General features: G+C 38.9%; 2 protein-coding genes across 3 annotated transcripts; one reads left to right on the top strand and one right to left on the bottom strand.

Moving 5' to 3' along the window:
* Positions 1-7: 7 nt before the first annotated feature.
* Positions 8-7,168, bottom strand: LOC135168188 (uncharacterized). Its single transcript, XM_064132132.1, has 4 exons — positions 6,994-7,168; positions 6,727-6,897; positions 6,445-6,651; positions 8-1,311 (listed from the first exon to the last, which is right to left on the bottom strand). The coding sequence occupies exons 1-4, from the start codon at positions 7,015-7,017 to the stop codon at positions 412-414; spliced, it is 1,302 nt and encodes a 433-aa protein (XP_063988202.1). The 5' UTR covers positions 7,018-7,168; the 3' UTR covers positions 8-411.
* A 3,003-nt stretch (positions 7,169-10,171) lies between these two features.
* LOC135168189 (uncharacterized) lies at positions 10,172-14,276 on the top strand. 2 transcript variants are annotated; one of them, XM_064132133.1, is made up of 3 exons: positions 10,172-10,301; positions 13,636-13,824; positions 14,020-14,276. In XM_064132133.1, the coding sequence occupies exons 1-3, from the start codon at positions 10,295-10,297 to the stop codon at positions 14,274-14,276; spliced, it is 453 nt and encodes a 150-aa protein (XP_063988203.1). In that variant the 5' UTR covers positions 10,172-10,294. The 2 variants fall into 2 exon arrangements, with proteins under 2 accessions (XP_063988203.1, XP_063988204.1); XM_064132134.1 differs by having other exon boundaries at positions 13,636-13,879; positions 14,020-14,206.
* Positions 14,277-21,269: the final 6,993 nt, after the last annotated feature.

The following is a 21,269-nucleotide window of genomic DNA, read 5'->3' as shown; positions in this document are numbered from 1 at the left end:
AAATATCTGCCGGTTTCTATATATTTATTTTCATATTGACTGAGTAACTAAGTACATCGAATACTGAATTTCATTGGTATATTTCAAGAGAAAGGAAAATTTATTCCAACATTGGTGATCGTAGAAAGTCCTTCGAATGAACTTTGGCCGAATAATTACTGGATGATCTTATTCCCACTCAATTTTTTCATTTATCTAAATCCCAGCTAAGCAAACTTCCATCAGTCCACAAGTTCTTTCACTCAAGTAGGTTTAGATATTGGCTGCACATATACCTAGATAACATCCAAATAAATCTATATCTTGCAAATAGAAATAATCTTTCTCGTTCTCCTCGATGACTATGTACACACGACGCGTCATATCAATTGTTTAATCACGATTATAAGGGAAGTCGAGCGAATAATTATTTCACCAAGGCCTCCACATGCTCTCCTCCTCTTTCACAACTTGGCTACTGGGTGATGTTGTCACAAGTCCTTCACTTCCATCATGACTAGAGGGCCGTTCATGGCATATAATTAATTCAGTCTGTGCTTGGAGCTCAAGTCGAGATTTGAGCTTCTGAGAAGTTGTTGTAAAATCCAATGGTTGTTCGGATACCTCAATTCTTGGACTTTTTGATGGTTTATTACCATCTATCCAATCTTGAGATACGTTCACGTGTGACCTTTTCAAAAGTTTGTCAGTTGCTCTCAGTAGAGACATGTTGGTAGCCGCCCAGATTGCCGTTGGTGGGTTAGGGCCAATGCTGATGCCATTTGCTGCGGCAGCTGCTGCAAGCTGGACGTAGTGGCTAGGTAGTAGAAAAACTACCTGGCCGTCTGGTAATCTCGAGGGTATGACTTGCACTACCGATAGCATATTGGGATTCGATGATGATGTCGACTGCTGATCCATAACAACTCCTCCCGAGAAATGGCTATCCAGTGTCGGTGGATTTACTTGACTGAATGCTGATGGTGGTCTGCTACTATTGTTGTTTTCGTCTCCTGTTGTCGTGCTACTATCTGGTCTCGTTGTCTCAAGTTCTGAAATTTCAGACTTAATCGCTGACGAGTTTAATGATGCGCTCGAATGTGGCGTTACTGGCGTATGGTGGTCCATGGGATTTGGGCTTGTCACACCCGATACGCGATCCGTGACGCTTCCTGGACTACTCCCTATTCCGCTGTCTGGTCGAGAACCCAAGTCCAAATCTAACTCTGATACGCAGCTATCTAAGTGACGCAGTAAGCGTTGTTTCATAGCTGGATCCATTGGGGAGGTGTTGCCAGTTATTATGTCTGGTGCGTCTAGGTAACGGCTCACCTGCAATAAAGGGGAGGTTTTATGAATTAGAATCGATAATAGGTGACCGGTTTTCCGAAGTGTTTTATCGCAAGAACCCGGAGAAAATAATAAAGACATTCAATTTTGATGATTTTTCGTTTTTTCAATAGCAAGAGGGATCTAGTATTCTAACAGTTTAAATTTTGCAAAATTTCCCTGTTTTCTTCATTTCTTCTCAAGATATCCTACACTTCAGAAGCTAAATTATTTTTATTATATTTTTTCTTTCTTAATAACATGCTTTTTTACTTCTGAGAAAGAAAAGAAATGAGCTTCAATATTTGAAAAAGATACGGGGCGTAAAAGCGGGCTACAGAAAGTTGTAGAGAGTTGCAAGTTATGGATCCTCTAGGGTATTTGTCAATAAATTATAACTTTATTTGAATTTCGAAGACAGTAATATTGAATGCAATTTAGAATAAAAAAGTCCAGAAATAGGAAATTCTATGGCCTTTAAATTGCTACATCGCGTTCAGTCGCAGTGTTCCGAAAATTGGTAGTAAATTCTTTGTGCTCGACTACTGGAAGTCCTTATTGAGCAAAATTATTTCATGGTATCCGTAGTCATCAAGTGGATCTATAGTTGTGAGCAATTTGGCCATTGATAAGCACAAGAAATATGGAATTTGCAAAAACCCATATACCTCATTGACTGCCTGTAAGATTCATCTTACCTCTCGCGAACAATCGTGATATCCAGCTTTGTACTTTGACAAGCCTGGTTATAGTTTTTGTTCTCAAATCGGGTATTGCGGCTGCTAAACAATATTTAGTTAGGTTGTCCTGAATAGTTAGAATATGCAGATTCCCTCGGTCGGTTGGGGTGAGCGCGCCCACTGTGTCTATTGCAACTCGCTCGAATGGGACCAATGGAGTTGATGTTATGACCATCGGTTGAATAGTTTTAAACCGATTGAGTTTCATTTCCCGGCAAATCCTACACCTCCTAACGTATTCAGTGACATCCTGCGTTATCCCAGGCCAATAGAAACGCTCTTTGATTCGGCAACAGGTTTTAACTATGCCTTTGTGGCCTCCCATTAAACTATCATGCGCCTCCTTTATTATGCCCATTCTAGATTTCCCGTCGGGAATTTGAACTCTACCTTCGCACACGGTTATACTGACTGAATCTCCATCGAATACTTCTTCAAATAGTGCGCTTAAACTTACAGCATCTAATCCGTCTCCCGTTCTTGATAGTCGGAAGGTATTTTGCTTATAGTGTATCAAAGCTTCACGTAGATGTTCCAAGCCTAACATGATATCGCTTACTCGCGCTTTTTGAAAATGGAATTGCTTTACAATTACTGTGAACGTCCGGTATTTTCCGATTGGAGTCACGAACACGTCTCCAATTTCTGGTTGATGCTTTTTCAAGTTATCTATATCGATTAATTTCGTCGTCAGGAGCAATTTTGCAATGGGGGTTGTAACTTTCAAATCCGCTGAGAGGAAGTGCACTATGTTTCCGCGCTTAAAGGTAACGGCATCTCTTGAATTCTCAAAAAGTTGGCGTTTGTCATCGAGCACGTCGTTCAACGATAATGATTGCGGAATTTCGACTCCATTGATATTTCCATTGCTTGAACGAGGGATTTTAACTCCTGGAAGAGGAACAAATGATGAAGGTTCGGTACTATTCATCGATGGGGCATCTTTGCAAAGAGTTATATTATTTTCCGGCTCAGCTGGTATCGGAAATTCTAGGGCGGCCTGGCGGGCCCTGCGTTTCTCCACGTCCGTCCGCCCTTTCTTTCTCTTACCCTGGGTGGGGTCGGCGACAGCGGGCCCACCTACGGTGGGTCCCCCTGAGGCTGACTACCCATCTACCTCCATCCGCGCTTGTTCCCCGTCTGGGGCCCTAGCGCCGACCCTCTCCTCCTCTACCCTAAAGGCCTCTGCCGTTCTCTCAAGGAGGGCACCGTCATTGGCCTTACAATTTTTATTGTTAATTGGTTCCATTAAGGTCCCACAAGAATCCTAGGAAAATAAGGTCCACCCCTTCAGGGCCTGGATACGGGGGTAAGGCATAAATACAATGGGGTGCTGCCTGGTTCCCCAAGGGTATCGTTAAGCACTGTTCCCCAGTGCCATTCAGCCCTCGGCACGATATCTTCCACGTTGGCTTGGGGAGTCTTGTCCGCGGCGATGCCTTGGGTCTTCCTGACCGGTCTTTACTCCCGTAGGTCGAGATTATAGCTATCGCTAGCCGGGTTCTGAAGTGGGCCCCAGGATCCTGGATTCAGGTGCTGTTACCCAGCCTCCTGTCTCCGTGCCGGAGGTACCACCCATTCTCTGGCCTTTCCCCTATCCGCCACCTGGGGACGCGCTCAGTCGGTGACCCAACTGTCCCCTTCGTCTCGTCTATAGATCACGTCAGGGGTGAGAGCAATTGCACTCTAGGTCATGTCAGTTTCAAATATTTAATTACTATATGCAAAAATGAACTATTAGATGGTTTACCTAAGAATTTGGAAAAGGAAGAAATGAAGTGTGCAACATGTATTGAGTCAAAAATGCATAATCTACCTTTTGAAAACGACAGAAAATGAGCAGAAGATATTCTAGAGATTGTTCATACTGATTTAAATGGACCACATCCAACAGTAGGGAATTCTGGAGAGAACCATTTCTTATCATTTGTAGATAACCGTAGTAAATGTGCAAAAGTATTTTGTATAAAATCCAAAGATGCAGTCTGTAAGTGTCTAATTGAGTATGTAAATCTAGTTGAGAATATGACAGGTGAAAGGGGCAAAATCTGAGGTGTGACAATGGTAAAGAATACATAAACAAAGATGTTTTCAATTTTGCAAGAAAAAAGGGAATAAATATTGTAATAGACATGTGGGGATGTCTGTTAGGAACACCCAAAGACGGGAGGAATACCGACAGATCCCGAGACGACCAACAGAAGAAAGCGTGAGTGAAAGAGAATAGAGAGAGAATATTTTTATTAATCGTGTACTTTTCCACCACGGTGTGGCTAAACCCGATTCGAATACTTTTCCACCCCGGGGTGGCTAAACCCGACAAATAGGCATTAGTATATCTCTCCCTCCACCCTCGGGTGGTTAAGGACTTTAGTTAATGAGTTTGCTCGCCTTTTGCTGTCCCAAGTACGAGTTTTGAGGGCCCACCACAGTTATCGCGAAGAAGGGCCAAAATAAGAGTCATCCGGTAGTTTTTGTGGGAAGATTGCTCGATTCACGCTTAGTTAATCTTATGGGCATTCGAATAAGCCCAGCTGAAATACCGGCGCTCCAATAAGCGGATTTTTAGGGGGATTAATTGGTTACGTTTTAGTTTTTGGTGGAAGATTGCTCGAAGCAGGTACAGCCCCTGTCTTCGACGAATTGCCAGGTTGTTTTAGATTCGAAGAATTAGTTTTTAGTTTTGTTTAATTTATTTAACCCCCCTGGATCCTTGAGAATCAACCCGTGAGAAGCGCCAAAACCCTAAACTATTAGTGAGCAATCACGTATTGAGAACCCGGGCGGTAAAGGGGAGAGCTAGGACCAAGGTTGAAATAATTAGGCTAGAGCGGGTGACACCACCCGCTGCCCCTCGGAAAATTTCGGCAGGACCTCGGGAAATAGGGCGGAGCCTCCCGGTTCTTCCCCATCAGATCACATCGACGTGATCGATCAGTCGCGATCTGCGAATCGAAGAGATAAGGCGTTACAGTTGAATGGTCAGTTAATATATAGTCGTTGTTGAGTTGATAATGAAGGGAAGGGGCAGGCGTAGACCCCTGGATATTAGTGAGTTAATTGTATAAATTATTTGCTCTGGGTTAACCCCAAAGCGCCTTGTTCCACTTCCGGTTGGCTAGTGATAAGAAATGACAGTGATTTTCCCAATTTTGTGATAATTTACCCGCCAAATAAAAACGGGTGTCCTCCAGGTTCAGCTCCCTGACACTCAGCCTAACTCCTGTCCACGCTAATGAAGCCGCCGAGGTGGCGCTACGCGACTTAACGCTAGGCCACGCCATTACAGCATCGTTCAAACAGCGATGTTGTTTCTCGGAGTCACTCACGATAATTATGGGCAAGGCAATAATGGCAAGATATTGTTTTGCGAATTATAATTTATTGGTAAATACATCGTTGAATTGTCATGTTTTTGATAGTTTGGCCATTGTATTATTTTCTCGATTGATTTATTTCTACTCCGCGTTTGATCGTACGCAGATTTCCCACATGCGTTCAGAGATGAATAAGTGAATTATTTGATAAAGAATGTCTGTAGCACAGTCTTTAGACTCAACTGAAAGGCTCGGGTGCAAATAAACATCATCAAGAATATCGTCAAATAGATGGGACGAATTAATGCGGTAAATAAATCGTTCGTCTAGGAATAGGACGAAACGATAAAGTGCTTTGTTAGGGTGAATCAAGGGACCATTCATAAGAATATCAGAAAAATAAGCTTCTGGCAAGGCAGGATTATTATCATGCTGTAGCATTCCCTTTTTACAAGATGGACAGCCAGCGTGATTCATCACTTGTTTGAATATTGTAGCAGTCAAGTAGTACATCATGCAATCAGCGATCTCTGGTTGTGTATAATCATGATCAAAGATATCTCCTACTTCTATGTCACAATTTCCAACAATATTATTGAGTTTCAATTTGACTTTTTGAGAAAGAGCAGATCGAGCAAAACCAGAAGATTTTTTGTCGATTGTTTTGAGGTCAGAGAGTTTAATAAGAGGCTCTGCCAGTTTATCAGTTGATTTAACAGTGTAATTGCTTGTTTTAGGAGGTTTTAGTACACTGTAGGTCCTGAGTATCTTATAAATCTGTAGAAAATTTGAGGTGGTCGGATGGTCATTACTTCCACCTCCTTGACGGATAGAACCAAAAAATTTCTGAGAATTAAAAATGGAAAAAAAAGAAAAAAAAAAGAAAAAAAAAGAAAAAAAAGAATATGTTAAAAAGTGTAAATCTGTTAATGGGTGATAATCCACATTGTAAACAAAAGCAAATAATGATGGAAATATGAATATCAGTGTCATGATGGCAAAGCAGAGAGACGTAAGCAGAAGCCAAAAGAGTTGTGCGCTTAGCAAATTTTCAGGGTTAATATTGTGGCTTTCCAAACCTCAAGACAATCCTGATTTATTCTGCCAGTGAGAACATGAGTAAAGCCACACACCTCAGTAAAATACTTGATTAATCCCAGAGTGGATTTCAGAGTCACATGTAGGCCTTCAGCAGTCTGCCTTGTTAAGAATACGTCTCTGGCAATTTCACCCTCCTCCTCATATTTCTCCCATTGATCCAACTTATTTAAAGCGTCTTCAATTACCTAAATGAAAGAATCATCTGATGTATTACATCATTAATCCTTTAATCGCATTTCAATAAAATATTTCCTCTTTACTTTATAATCCAAGTTGCCAGGTTCTACACCATTCATGTCCTCCGTGCGATTCAACGCATCAAATAAATTATTGATGAACCTACAAAATTCTGCGGTTTCTTCAGAGTCCCTCAAACCCTCTACTTTATCTCGAAAAACATCAAGCCCATGTGCAACTGAATTACTGAAAACCTGAAACAAAAAGTGGTTTACAATGCTGATAAGTTTGCAAAACATAAAATTGAAGCCAGAAGAACTCATTTTAAGAGGAAATTTAATTATTCGTACCTGCGTGGCCAATCTGACCCTCATCTTCGGAGAATTATTGAGTTTGAGATTTTGGAGTGACAACCGAGGGCAAACAAGCTTTCCTCCTATACCAGCAAACTTCTTATCAGCTTCATGAAGTGTCTCCAAGTGCTCCCACTTGATGAGTGTCTTTTTACTGGAACAGTAAAAAAAAATACATGTATATAAGATTCAATGAGGGAGAATGGGCTAAAATACGTACTTTTTTCACATTTTCCTCTCATGTTCATAACTCACGAACAAATTCATTAATAGAAGTGCCTCTATATTGATCGTCACAGGGAAATAATTGTACTTGTCCTGGCAAATGAATTATTCTCTCCCATCGAGAATTAAATTAATTAATAACTTTCAAGAAAAGTTAAAATTTATAATTTAAGCCCAAATGTCCCTAGTTTCCAACAAACCTGAAACGTTCCCTTATTGAATAAGCGATTACGTATAGTCTTAAGTAGATGTGGTGTGCCTGAAAAAATGTAGATTCGTCGATTTTCATCATTCGGATGTTCATACGAATTAAATGGATTTTTTCTGCATCCAGTGACGTGGTTCTCCCCCCAGAAAGCTCGGTTTGTGCTAGCTCCATCCGTAATGATACCATGAACTTTTGCTCCAGCTTTCTCCAGAAGTGTTATTGCTTTGAGGATCAACTGATCTATCACAGTGCCTACAAGAGCTCCATGTGAAGCAAAAACAGCACTGGCCTGGGAGAAAGATTCCGTCAAAGATTGGTATATAAAAACAAGTGCCCGATTGGCCTTCTTATCAAAATTCACAGCCTCCTCATGACTATCTTTACCGAAATCGGCCAAGCCTGTGAACGTCATCGCCCTGCTATTAATATCTAAACTTTCCCTGGTATAGACTTCATCGAGGACGAGAAGGCCGTGTTTATCTGTTTCTTCCTTCCCAGCCAGCATAAGTTTGAGGACTTCGAAAAATTCCGGATCAAACCCACAAGACGCGGTTATATCAGACAAATATCGTCGAATTGTTCGAACAGAAGGAATTTGTAGGACACTGTGTGAGCAAACAAATGAGTATCCTGACGGGGAACGCATATGGAAGAACATGCATAGCAAAATCCATTCGTCCGTATATCGTCTGCCCCTCGGACTTTTTTTCTTCGCAGCACTCAATATTTTCTTCAACGCAGTTGCCTCATTTCTCGTCAGACGACCTTTATCTTCATAAAATGTGATATCACAATCCCGAAACCGTTGTAGTCTTAGGCAGCAAGCATCAAGCTCTCGTTTATAGTATACAACCTGCGCAGATGCTCGACTTGTAGCCTCTCGTGAAGAATTTAATTTCGTTTTAAACCTGCAAAATGCCAATTTCTTCTTTGGAGAAAGAACAATTCTAATTCTTTTTACCACGGCGCGGTTTGCCGCCCGATGAATTTTCTGCGTTACAGTTCTTTTAATCTTCTGACAAGCTTTACACTTAACACTGATACCATCAGCTATTAACAGAGGACAACGGTTGTGGCGCCATGTCCCTTTAACATCCATATGAATAAAATCACAATTTGTCTGTTACAATTCATTCTGGAGTTTGCACTTTTAGCAAACCCGAAGCCTATCGATGATAAGCATCAATTCTTACAGTTGCTCCACTCTGTTGATTGGATGAAAGAAGGCATCACACACTGGAGATCGGTTAGCCGGTTAATTCCACCCTTGGTGTAATACTTTGGGTGGGCCCATTGTCTAACGCATAAAGTGCGTTCGCGGTTCCGGCAGGATTACGGTGATCCTGTAGCGGTTAAAAATTATTAGAAATGGTCGAATTTTTATCAGAGGGATCTACGGGAGTGTCGCAATTTAATGCGCCATAAATTTGTATTTTCGCCTCGACGGATTCGGCGTTTTCGCGAGTTTCCGGAAGCGTGATTGCCGGCCCTCGAAAATCTCCCCCATGCGTGGTGGGTTTGGCATCCGTCTCTCTCGCTCCCGCGGCGTCTTACCGAGCGCCTCTCTCTCTCTCTCTCTCGCACGCGTTAGTTGGATTAGTTCACGCTGCATCATTTGTAATATTTCTTATTAATTTTCACATATCTGAATGGAGATTTTGGGAGATGTCTATTTGGGTAATTAGGCCAAGTTATTTGGGAACTTACCCCAAAGTTTTGGGAATAATTGGAGAGTTATTAAAAATTATCCAGGATTGTTATCCCTGGTAAAAATTAAAGAAAATTCGAAGGGAATGTCGGGAAAATATAGCATTTGTAAAGTTTTTGTATATGATTTGTAGATAATTGGGAGGGCGGGAAGTTTTGAAAAATATAGATGATATAATTATTATTGAGGAACTTTTTGTGATTTTTCCCTCCTAAATCCCTCATTTTTGTGGCCAGTAACTCTGGTTCCACCTGAAATCCACCCCTCTCTCCACAACCTAGCACACTGAGTGACCCGAGGACCGTTACCTTTCCCCAGAATCTGATTGGCTCTCTTTTTTTTGCTATAAGTTTTAGTTACGCTTTCGTTTTTGAATTGTGATATCCAAAACCCTTTATCAATAGTTTCTCCCGCATTCCCCATAGATACTAACCGCAAAGAACCACATTCCTTAAACCATAAACACAACGTCAACCAAAAATTGGTTTCGCCATTTCGGCGAGTGCATTCACCCCAACAAAAAGAATGACACATACCAGAGCACTGAACTCCACCGCGGAAATCATGTACTGACAAAACTGCTGACCGCCGAAAACCGCTGACTTAACAGGACAATCCCCTCTAACAATCGGTAGTGGGAAACCATACCATAATTTCCACCGATCAGAAGCCAACTCGTGTAACCCCCAAAAAATCGATCCGCTCCCCAAAATCAAAAGATCGAATCAGTCTAGAAGCAACCGTTGGAGCGATAATTTGACTTGGTGGAAATCACTTTCCGGAATCGATCTGTTTCTTTCGGGCCTCCCATATTATAATTCGCGATAGAGTCGATATAGTGCGTGGTAGTCTATTTAATCATAATAAATAGCTAAACGGTCGGAAGTATACAGGGATACTGCATCCTTCAATCGAAAGTAGGAGTGTTTCTTGCATTTTAAGAGGACTAATTAATCAGTTTCCGTGGTTGTGGACATTCTCAAAAACTTATCCAAAAACATTGTGCATTAATTATAAGCGAGTGGGTGAACGTGGCATGAATAAGAAGTATTCATGATAGGATCAGAGGCCATTCTGATTCTGGTGAAGAAAGACGATTGTGTCACCGAAGGATCCACACATCCCCAATACATAAGGGATAGTATACATTTACACACATGAACTGTGAGTCTCATAAAAATAATTATATTCTTCTCCAATTCCAAATTAATTGGCTAATCAACTCTCTAAGAACCTATTCGGGGACAAATATTTTACCGTTAATACTTTCTTGTCCAATAAAATTTACATAGAATTCTAGATAAGAATCAATCATTGTTAATTGTAATTCAAAAAGGTTCATAATAGAGAATATCATTTTTGAGAATAAAATTTACTCGGAATCATTTGATTATTCCTAATTCCTTTATTCCCCTTTTCATTTAGATTAACAACATAATTAAGGTAAGAGCGAAAAAACTAAACCTAGCGTCGTCCAAACAAAATCTCAAATATAAAAATACTTAGCTTCATTCCATATTTTCAATTTAGCTATTCCATATTTTTATATCAAAATGTCTAGTTCTTGTTTTCCGCAAATAACTCAATTACATAACAGTTGTCCTCCGACGCTGACAACGTCTCCGGACATAACAGAATAATTTTGGGATTCGATGATTGAGGATCTACAAAAATTCCGGTTTGGTGCTTCCGGCCTAAAAAGTATCTGGCGCCGACTGGTTTAGATTTTGGGTTTAATTAGATTTAGGGGAAGTAGGGCGAAGGTAATGGGCATTTTCCAACCCCACAGGAAAATGTCACGTTACAATATTATGCCATGTTCACCATATGTTCATGAACTGAATGGAGTAGCTGAAAGATTTAATAGAACAATAATGGATTCTGCTAGATGTTTATTCAAAGATGCAAAAGTAAATCAAAGATTTTGGCCGGAAGTTATTAATGCAGCTACATATTTAAAGAACAGAACACTTGCTGACACTATTGAAATCAAAACTCCATACGAAATATTTTTTAATGAGAAACCAAATGCAAAACATCTGAAGTTGTACGGAAGTCGAGTTTTTGTAAGAGTACCTGAGTCACAGAGAAGTTCAAAATGGGATGATAAAGCTAAGTTGGGAGTATTGTTGGGTTACACAGAAGTTGGTTATCGTGTATTAATTAATAACAGAATTATTATAGCAAGGCATGTAGACATAGTCAATGATGAAATAGTGTATATTCATTTCAGTAGTGATACAAGTGATGAAATGAATGATGAGCTTGATAATGATAATTCAAGTGATGAAGCTAAGGAAGAAGATAATAATGAATCTGAGTATGATTCTGCTGAGTCAACGAAAGGAAATAAAAAAGAAAATTCATTGAGAAGGTCTAAGAGAGTAAGAAAACAAAATTTAAGATATAGTAAAGATTTTGTATCATATTGTGTCGATATAAATTTCTATAAGGTTAATGATCCTAATACATTTGTAGAGGCGATTGAAAGTAAAGAATCTAAAAATTGGCAACAGGCAATGGAAAGAGAAATTAATTGTATCAATAAAAATAAAACATGGAGTCTAGTAGATAAACCTAAAGACGAGAAAGTGATTGATGTTAAATGGCTTTACAAAAAGAAACCAAATAATATTTATACAGCTAAACTAGTTGTTCGAGGATTTCAACAAAGAGAACAAATAGTGAAAACCTATTCACCAGTTGCTAAAATGGAGACATTGAAAATATTATTATCTTATTGTTGTCAGAATGAATTGAGAATAGAACAAATGGATGTAGAGACTGATTTTTTAAATGGAACGAGTAGATCAGAAGTGTATGTAAATCAACCTCAAGGTTATGAAGATGGTACAGACAAAGTGTATAAGTTACATAAGTCACTGTATGGGCTCAGAGAAAGTCCCAAATCTTAGTATGAGTGTTTTCACAAATTTATGAATGAGTTGAAGTTTGTCAGGAGCAAAGATGATTATTGTCTCTACGTTAAAAATGATGAATCAATCCCTGTGTATTTAATAATCTTCGTTGATGACTTACTAATTTGTAGTAAAAATATTTTAAAAGTACAAGAGGTGAAATCACAACTATCCAAACGTTTTAGAATGAAAGATATGGGCCAAGTCAGTAATTATATCGGTATAGACATTGAACATGACATCGAGAAAAATGTAATGACTTTGAGTCAGGAGAATTATATAGAGTCATTGGCCAAGAAGTATGATTTGAAAAATGCTAAACTGTATCAAACACCAATGGAAACGAATTTGAAACTTAAGGCAGCTAATCCAATTAATGAGCAAGTGAAATATCGAAATTTAATCGGAGTATTATTATATATCAGTACAGGAACAAGGCCAGACATTGCTTTCAGTGTAAATTATCTGAGTAGATTCCAAAGTTGTTATGATGAAACACATTTTAAGTATGCTATGAGGATTTTCAAGTATCTATATTTAACTAAAAGCTTGAAATTAAATTACACGAGATCAGGAAGAGAAGATGTACTAGATTCTTTGGTAGATTCAGACTGGGCAGGAGATATTGTCGATAAAAAGTCTACGTCAGGATGTATTGTGAGAATGTATGAAAATATAGTTTATTGGAAATCACGTAAATAAAAGTCAGTGACTAAATCGTCAACTGAAGCTGAGTATGTAGCATTGTCTGAAGCTTTAACTGAAGTTAATTTTATAAGAGGATTATTGAAGGAAATATTTAAAATTGAGTTTGATGCACCAATAAATATCTATGAAGACAATTCTGGAGCAGTATGTATTGCTAAGAATGGTAATCTGTCTAAGAAGTCTAAATACATTGAAGTACAATACCATGATGTTTATGATAATTACGAGACAGGAAAATTTGATTTTGTTAAAATAGATACTCAGGATAATATTGAAGATATCTTGACAAAATCATTAGGCAAGCCAAAGTTTGTTAAACTGAGAAAAGAATTAAAATGAAGATAAACGTAACGAATATAATAAGGTTGTTAAAGTGCAAATGTAAAGAGGCGTGTTGGGAATATTGTACATTTGTACTTATAACAATGAGTGCTGCCACCACTAGTAGGATGGCAGAAATAGGAGTGTAGAGCACGATGCAAGTCGGGTTGCTAGGAGTCATCGCTGATATGGCACATACTGTGAAATGCACCATTATTTTACATTAATAAAACTCAATTATAATACTAAATCAGATGTCCATTACTTCTAACGTATTCAACTCAAATAGTTATGCTCGGAAGACACGTCCACTCTATACCGATTCCTTAGAGGAACTAGCTAAATCTGCAAAGGGAAACAACACCCTGGGCCTTCTAGTCACATGCTCTCAAAGAGTCCTATTCATTCCACTTTGTCTACATACTTAAAATCAAGCTTAACTATCATACCTTACACTTCTCAGAATTCGAACCCATAAAAATGTCTTTCAACACTCAGAAGAGAATAAGATTGACTTTTGTTCTTTATTTATTTCATGGAAAATCCAACAGACCGATTGGCCGAGTCTGGCCTGAAATTCAAAAGGAGGGCGCAGGACAAAATTGGCTCCATGATGCGTGGTTCAGGATATAAGAGGAAGCGTAAAAGTCTCCCCTCTCATAAGCTCACCGGCCGTCGATCTGCCAAGACATGCAAATCTCGGAAGAATAAAAAGAAGAGAGCCATTGCAAACAAAAACAGTAAGAAAGCGAAAAAAGGGACCAGACATAAATTAAAACGGAAAACTCGTGATTTGTACGACATTTTCAACTAATCATCATGCCGTTTCTACATTCGCACTCGTCTGAGTGTGTGAAGTCGGAGCTGCACCTATTTACCATACCACCTACCCAAATAAGTATTGAAAATTCTCAATTTGTTTGCATGCATTGGAGGTGTCTACCCCGCCGACTGCGTCTCCTGGACATGGCCCCGACCCTGTGCTATTATCATCAACACCGACAACCACAATCAAGCAGGAAGCCACTGGGTTGCCGTTTACCTCGGTTCAAATGGGCGAGGAATGTATTTCGACAGCTTCGGAATGCCGCCGTTCCATACAAGAATCTCTCAGCGCCTTAAGCGAAATTGCAATGTATATGAATGGCGCCAGAAAAGACTCCAAGATATGTCGTCTGATGTTTGTGGGTAGTACTGCATCGGTCTTTACAGTCCTTTCATAAATTATTTACTTCAGACACAAAACTTAACGATCGCATTGTTATGAACAGGTTCAAAAACACAATTGTAATCGTAGAAATTGAAGTAAACCTTTTCAGAACTTGTTTGGTACAGGTATTTTGCATTGTAATCAACGTTCCTTAAAAACTATGTTGTGTTTGCATTAATTTGATAATAATGGCAATAATAATAATAATAATAATAATCATCATCATCATAATGATAATAATGATAATTTTGATTACCACTATTTTTTAAATGCATAATATTATGTACCACCCCCCATACAACTATAATTTCTGAACAAATGTTTCATATACGTCAATCAATTATGTGCCATATAATTATTTCATTTTCCACATATCTACCCATATTTCCCACGCCACCCACTTTTCACCCACCCCTCTTTTGCTGCATATTTTGAACCAAGTGACCCTTACCTCCCACTTTCAACCCCCTTTTGCTGCATTTTTCAATCACGTGACCCTTACCACTCACCCACCACCCACTTCCTGTCAAAAAATGTTTTTTGTTCGAGCGTCGACGTCCTCTTCAAAGGACATGCCGGCAAAGGGAAAACCTGTTCGAACACGTCTGGAAAAAAGGGGGGAATTCTCGGAATAAATTCGCCAATCGTGCCCACTTACTACTGACGTGGTATCTCAGCTCCCTGTTAATCCATAACTGCGGCTTCTCTCCTTGTATAGTTGGGTGCAATGAACACTTATCTGCAGAGCACGTACGTGCACTTATGCAAAAAATTCCAGTTCGATACTGTTGACTTCGAACGCACTTGACGAAGAGAGGAACAATAATTTTATAGGAATATAATTTTGATTATTTTTCCCATCCAAATTTCAGCCAATAGAATTGCACCATTTGTTGATATTTTGTATAGCCGACCTCGAAATTCTTGGAAATTTCACTGGAAATTTGGCATGTTGCCTATATAAAAAAAACAAATGATGAAGTAACCCTCAATTGTATCTGACAGATTAAATGGCAATTCGTTGAAAATTTCGTCTCATGGTGCAATTCTATCGGCCAACATTTGGATGGAAAAAATAATCCCCCGAATACCCCTCGAACTTCGAAATTATCTGATATTTCCCTCAAGGTTCCCTACAAACAAATAAGCTTGTCAAGTTTTCCAGAAAAATCACTCGCGCTTCGCGCTCATGATTTTTAAACTGGAAAACTTGACACGTTCATTTGATTGCAACGAACCTATCGAGAAATATCCGATAATTTCGGAGCTCTTGTGGTATTATATGCGATATTTTTTGATAATTTTGCGGGTAGGCTATATATAAAGAAACAAACGCCAACTTAACCAAATAAACCTCGTTTCATGTCATGGCACAATTCTCTTGGCCGAAATTTGGATAGGAAAAATAATCACATATAATACCACAAGTGCTTCAAAATTGTCGAATATTTCCCGATAGATTCGTTGCAAACAAATGAAGGAGTCAAGTTTTTCAGGCTAAAAAATCACGAGTGCGAAGCACGAGTGATTTTTCCTGAAAAACTTGACGACTTCATTTGTATGCAGGGAACCTAGAGGGAAATATTCTATAATTTTGAAGCTCGAGTGGTATTCAGGGGATTATTTTTCCTATCCAAATTTCGGCCAAGAGAATTGTGCCATGACATGAAAAGAGGTTTATTTGGTTAAGTTGTCGTTTGTTTATCAAAATTATCAAAAAATTATGGCATATAATACCACAAGAGCTCCGAAATTGTCGGATATTTCCCGATAGGTTCGTTGCAAACAAATGAACGTGCGCGCTCGCGCACGGACTCGCGCTGCGCGCTCGTGATTTTTAAACTGGAAAACTTGATAAGCTTATTTGTTTGTAGGGAACCTTGAGGGAAATATCAGATAATTTCGAAGTTCGAGTGGTATTCGGGGGATTATTTTTTCCATCCAAATGTTGGCCGATAGAATTGCACCATGAGACATAATTTTCAACGAATTGCCATTTAATCTGTTAGATACAATTGAGGGTTACTTCATCATTTGTTTTTTTTTTATATAGGCAACATGCAAAATTTCCAGTGAAATTTCCAAGAATTTCCGCTGAAATACCGTGTTGACTATATAAAATAACGTCGAATGATGCAATCCTATTGGCCAAGATTTGGATGGGAAAAATAATCGCTGAAATTCGAGGTAGACTATACAAAATATCAACAAATGGTGCAATTCTATTGGCTGAAATTTGGGTGGAAAAAATAATCCCTTGAATACCACTCAAGCTTCAAAATTATAGAATATTTCCCTCTAGGTTCCCTGCATACAAATGGAGTCGTCAAGTTTTTCAGGAAAAATCACTCGGGCTTCGCACTCGTGATTTTTTAGCCTGAAAAACTTGACTCCTTCATTTGTTTGCAACGAATCTATCGGGAAATATTCGATAATTTTCAAGCACTTGTGGTATTGTATGTGATTATTTTTTTCATTCCAATTTCAACCAATCAAATGGTGGCATTTCCCGTCACGTGGTACAAGTAAGAGAGTTTTACTTCGGATATTTTTCGGATATTTCCGTTTGTTGCTAAGCAATGAAAATATCCGATAAACAATTTGTACGCGTTTCAAACCCCAAAACTGTCATTACAAAAAATCAAGTTCAAAGACTTTACCTCGACATGAGCAGATTTGGAGGAGAATCCTTGGAGATTATTGATCAAAAAATTAAAAATAATGTTCCTAATAATACAGTGAAGACAAAAGCCACAATTTGGAAACAATTCTCTGCATTTTCTGCAGACAGAAAATATACGCTGGAGAAGCCACAACTACGAGTGAAAACCATACTATATGACGTGAAATGTCACACATTTCATTGTTTGAAATTGGAATGAAAAAAATAATCCAGCCAAATACCCCTCGACCTTCAAAATTAATCGGATATTTCCCTCCAGTTTCCCTGCGTCCCAGGTTCCCAGGTTAAAAAACCCGAGCGCGAAGCGCGAGGGTTTTTCTGCGAATCTTATCCCTCTCCTTGCTACGCAACGAAACTCTCGGCAAATATCCGATAATGTTGAAGGTCTTGGGGTATTGCTAGTGAATGTTTGGTGAAAGTTTATAATGAAGAGTTCACGAAAGTAACACTTCGAACGCACTTTCTTGTGTTCACTTGGGTGATGGTCAAGTCTCTTTTGCACTATTTTCTTTCAGTTTACTAAATAAGTGTTTCGAAGAATTCTATAGGATTTGAAAAACCACTGATTTTATTCAGCAATTCTTGGGCTCAGAGAACCATAACGTGTATGGGGTAATTGACGCGATAGTCGGAAATTTTTTTTCGTCTATACTTCCTTGGATTGTAAGGTCCAAGTATACTCCTTGGTACGCCAATTACTTCTCCGATACTACTGCTGACAACGAGTGACCCGAAGGCAACGAACTCGGAGGGCTATAGTGAACGGGATTGCAATAATTAATCACAATTCACTAAAACACACACGATATAATGAAAAAATATTTTGCAAAAAGTTCACAAAAACTGAGTCTATTGATAACAAAAGGATAGCTAAATTCATCCACATATAATTCACGAAAACTAATGTTTATTACGATAACTATTGCACTTTGATGTAACCTTATAAAAGTACAGATACTTTTTATTTTGAATGTCAGATAAGAACTGAATGTTGTGACCCTCTGTCTGCAATAATCATGTTCCCCGCTCCACGGGCCTATTGGTCTAGCTGAATCGCTTGCTCCCTGTACCCTCGATTGGCAAGAGAAAATTACTGCCAGAAAAAATATATAGCTGAAGAACATGAACAAGTGCATTTATGGATGGCGACGGAAGGGAGGATCATAGTCCTGCAGAGCAGGAGCATAGTCCTGCTTGCAACCAGTCCCTTGGACGACGGAGATCCCCGCCTAACTCACTGAGTGTACCAACGAATAGTCAGCGGCACCTCCCTTCATTATGGGATCGCAACACGCCCACTTTGGGGTCACTCCAACCTGGAGAATTGAGGCTCCATTCAGTCAATCCTCTTTGGTCCACACCTTCCTATCACGCGCCTTCTGTCTTCCCCCTCCTTATCGCCACCTCGCTGCGCTCGCTCTCCCTCCCCCTTGCACTTATCGTATGTCTCCCCCTCTTTCTCTTTCGACCGCTCATTTCATAGCTCTTTCGCGTCGACAAAATAAAACGCTGCGCGACCCTCTCCAAACCCCCCTTTTACATGTGGCCAAAGAGGATTGACTGCAGTAGAGGCTCAGTTCTGGGGCGTTGAGTGACGCCAGCAGCATCGTAGTAACTTACCCCACAAGAGGCAGGGCGCCACACGCAATGCAGGGGGGATCTGTCCGTCAGCCTACTCAACGATTTCTCAATAACAGTCCCGCTGTGAGAGGGACTAATTAAAAATAGAGGTGTAGCACTCTGCGTCACCGAAATGGTTTCTTCATAATTGAAATTAGGTAACATTAGGCTGAACAGATGTTTTATATCCCATTATTTTAATTACTCTTGTCATATATAATCCGCTAGATTTTGTCCCAAATAATCCCATGGGCTTCACCCAAACCATTTAATTAATCCTTTGGAGCCTTTGGGCCCATTCCCTCAGTTACTTCAAAACATCTAGCTCCTGTTTTCTCTCCCATCACTTCTTTCAATTCACTCGGGCTAAGTCCCTCCATTAACAGAAAATCCCTCGGTCTTGTCCGAACTGTACCAAAGCCGTAGGAAATCCTGAGAATTTCCCATGACGTCACACCCCAAGCCTTCTTCAGTCATGCTTGTTTCGAGCCCTCCACTTTTCCTTGCACCCGCAAGTACATAAAACTGAGGACATGCGAAAATTAGCTAGTTAAAAATCCACAGTAGACAGCAGAACCTCCACTTTCGTAAATCTCTGTCCGTTCAACGACTAATCGAAGTGTCACACTTCATATAAGTTCAACATTATTCCGGTAATAAATATCATTTATTTTAATATAAGTGTGTGTGCATGAATTTATTATTTGGGACTCCAACCCACAAAGGAGGATATGAGGATACTTCATTTGAAATTAAGGAGATTAGGAAGGCGTTATTCCAACCGCTACTACAGGGTTTGGTCACATCAATTTTGATAGCGACTTAGCAATCAACCGAACCATTCAGTTAATTAAATTATTTTTTGAAGTGAAACTTCTGTGCGCTCATTGGGCTGTAAATCCAATATCGTATGTAACGAAAAAGTGACAGGAAAAAAGAGGGGATGGTGCGCGTGGTGGGGCAGTCGGACGAAAAGAGACATAGGAGAGAAACGAAAACGCGATAGATTCGGAGTAAGTAAAGGACTCATTTTGTTAATACTATGAACAATACTAATGAAACCTTTTTATTAATATCGGGACAGTTCACTGGGAATTACCAATCCAGTGGCATCAAATGCTTTTTACACATTTGGAAATCATGAAATCTCCGGTCTAACGTATCCTTCAATAAAATTCCCGAATTTTAAGCGGTACGAAAATGAGAATTTCGTGATTTATTTAAATATATGCTCTAATATGAATATTAGAGATCAATTTCCTTGATTTTTCAATGAAATCGTAAATTTTTTGTCCTAAATGGGCTTCGGTGTCTCTGTTCCTTAAGGGGTTATTCTCATGTGAACGCCTATATTTTACCACTTTTTCGGAATTTTTTTTTAATGCGACAACAAACTTCAATCATGTTGATTTTTCAATACATTTTTATTTGTATTTTGAAGTATACGAAAAAATTTTTTTTTTCATTTTTTACATTTTTAACATATATTTTTTTTAAGTCAAAGTAGTCTCCAACAAAAAAAGGTAGTTCACTGGTCAAGGTGATAACGGCTGTTCATGTTGTCTGACATAAAAAAATCGAATGGATTATTATTCAGTAGATCTGTGGCTATCGTCCCTACCAAATATAATCAATTTCATTAAAAACAAAAAAAAATATCGAACTTCAAAAAAAAAATCACGAAAATCTCCTTCTTTTTCGTTACAAATCGTTTAAAAAAAATATGAAGATATTATCGAAAATAAACAATTGTGGTAGGGACGATAACTATAAATGAGTAGAAGAACATATGTAAATTTTAAAGCAATCGGTTGAATACTTTTTCTTGTAGGACCTTGACCGTTTCAGAAAATGATGATTCGAGAAAAACGCGTTTAAAGTTGAAAGCCTGGTAGACAATCGCTTACGATACGTCGGCGACTATGAGCTGTAACTTATCAAATACTATGAATTTCGGTCTGAATTTTTCACAGCATGTTTTCAATAGGTTTTACTGTCAAAATATAAAAAAAAAAAAATCGATTTTTTGAAGTGCTCACATGAGAATAACCCCTTAAATTCAAAAATGCATTGACAGCAATTTCCTTGTTTTCTGTTCCTTTTCCGGGAAATATGGAACAGAAATTGACTATTCTATTTGGTTTCTCCACGAGATCCCGAATTTTCAATGACAAAACGTTCGGAAATCTTCCTGTGTGGTGCAATAAAAATTTCCGAAAATTATCGCATATAATACCACAAGAGCTTCAAAATTATCGAATATTTCCCGATAGATTCGTTGAAAACAAATGAAGGAGTCACGTTTTTCCGGTTAACAAATCCTGAAATCCTGAGGTGATTTTTCCTGATTATTTTTTTCATCCCAATTTCAACCAATCAAATGGTGGCATTTCCCGTCACGTGGTGCAAGTAAGAGAGTTTTACTTCGGATATTTTTCGGATATTTCCCTGTTTGTTGCTAAGCAATGAAAATATCCGATAAACAATTTGTACGCGTTTCAAACCCCAAAACTGTCATTACAAAAAATCAAGTTCAATGACTTTACCTCGACATGAGCAGAATTGGACGGGAATCCTTGGAGATTATTGATCAAAAATTTTTTTAAAATGTTCCTAATAATACAGTGAAGACAAAAGCCACAATTTGGAAATAATTCTCTGCATTTTGTGCA

The sequence above is a fragment of the Diachasmimorpha longicaudata genome, chromosome 12 (assembly GCF_034640455.1).
Source record: "Diachasmimorpha longicaudata isolate KC_UGA_2023 chromosome 12, iyDiaLong2, whole genome shotgun sequence".
NCBI classification, from domain to species: Eukaryota; Metazoa; Arthropoda; class Insecta; order Hymenoptera; family Braconidae; genus Diachasmimorpha; species Diachasmimorpha longicaudata.
Note: the sequence above shows the minus strand (reverse complement) of the source record. Positions and strands in the feature narration are given on the sequence as shown.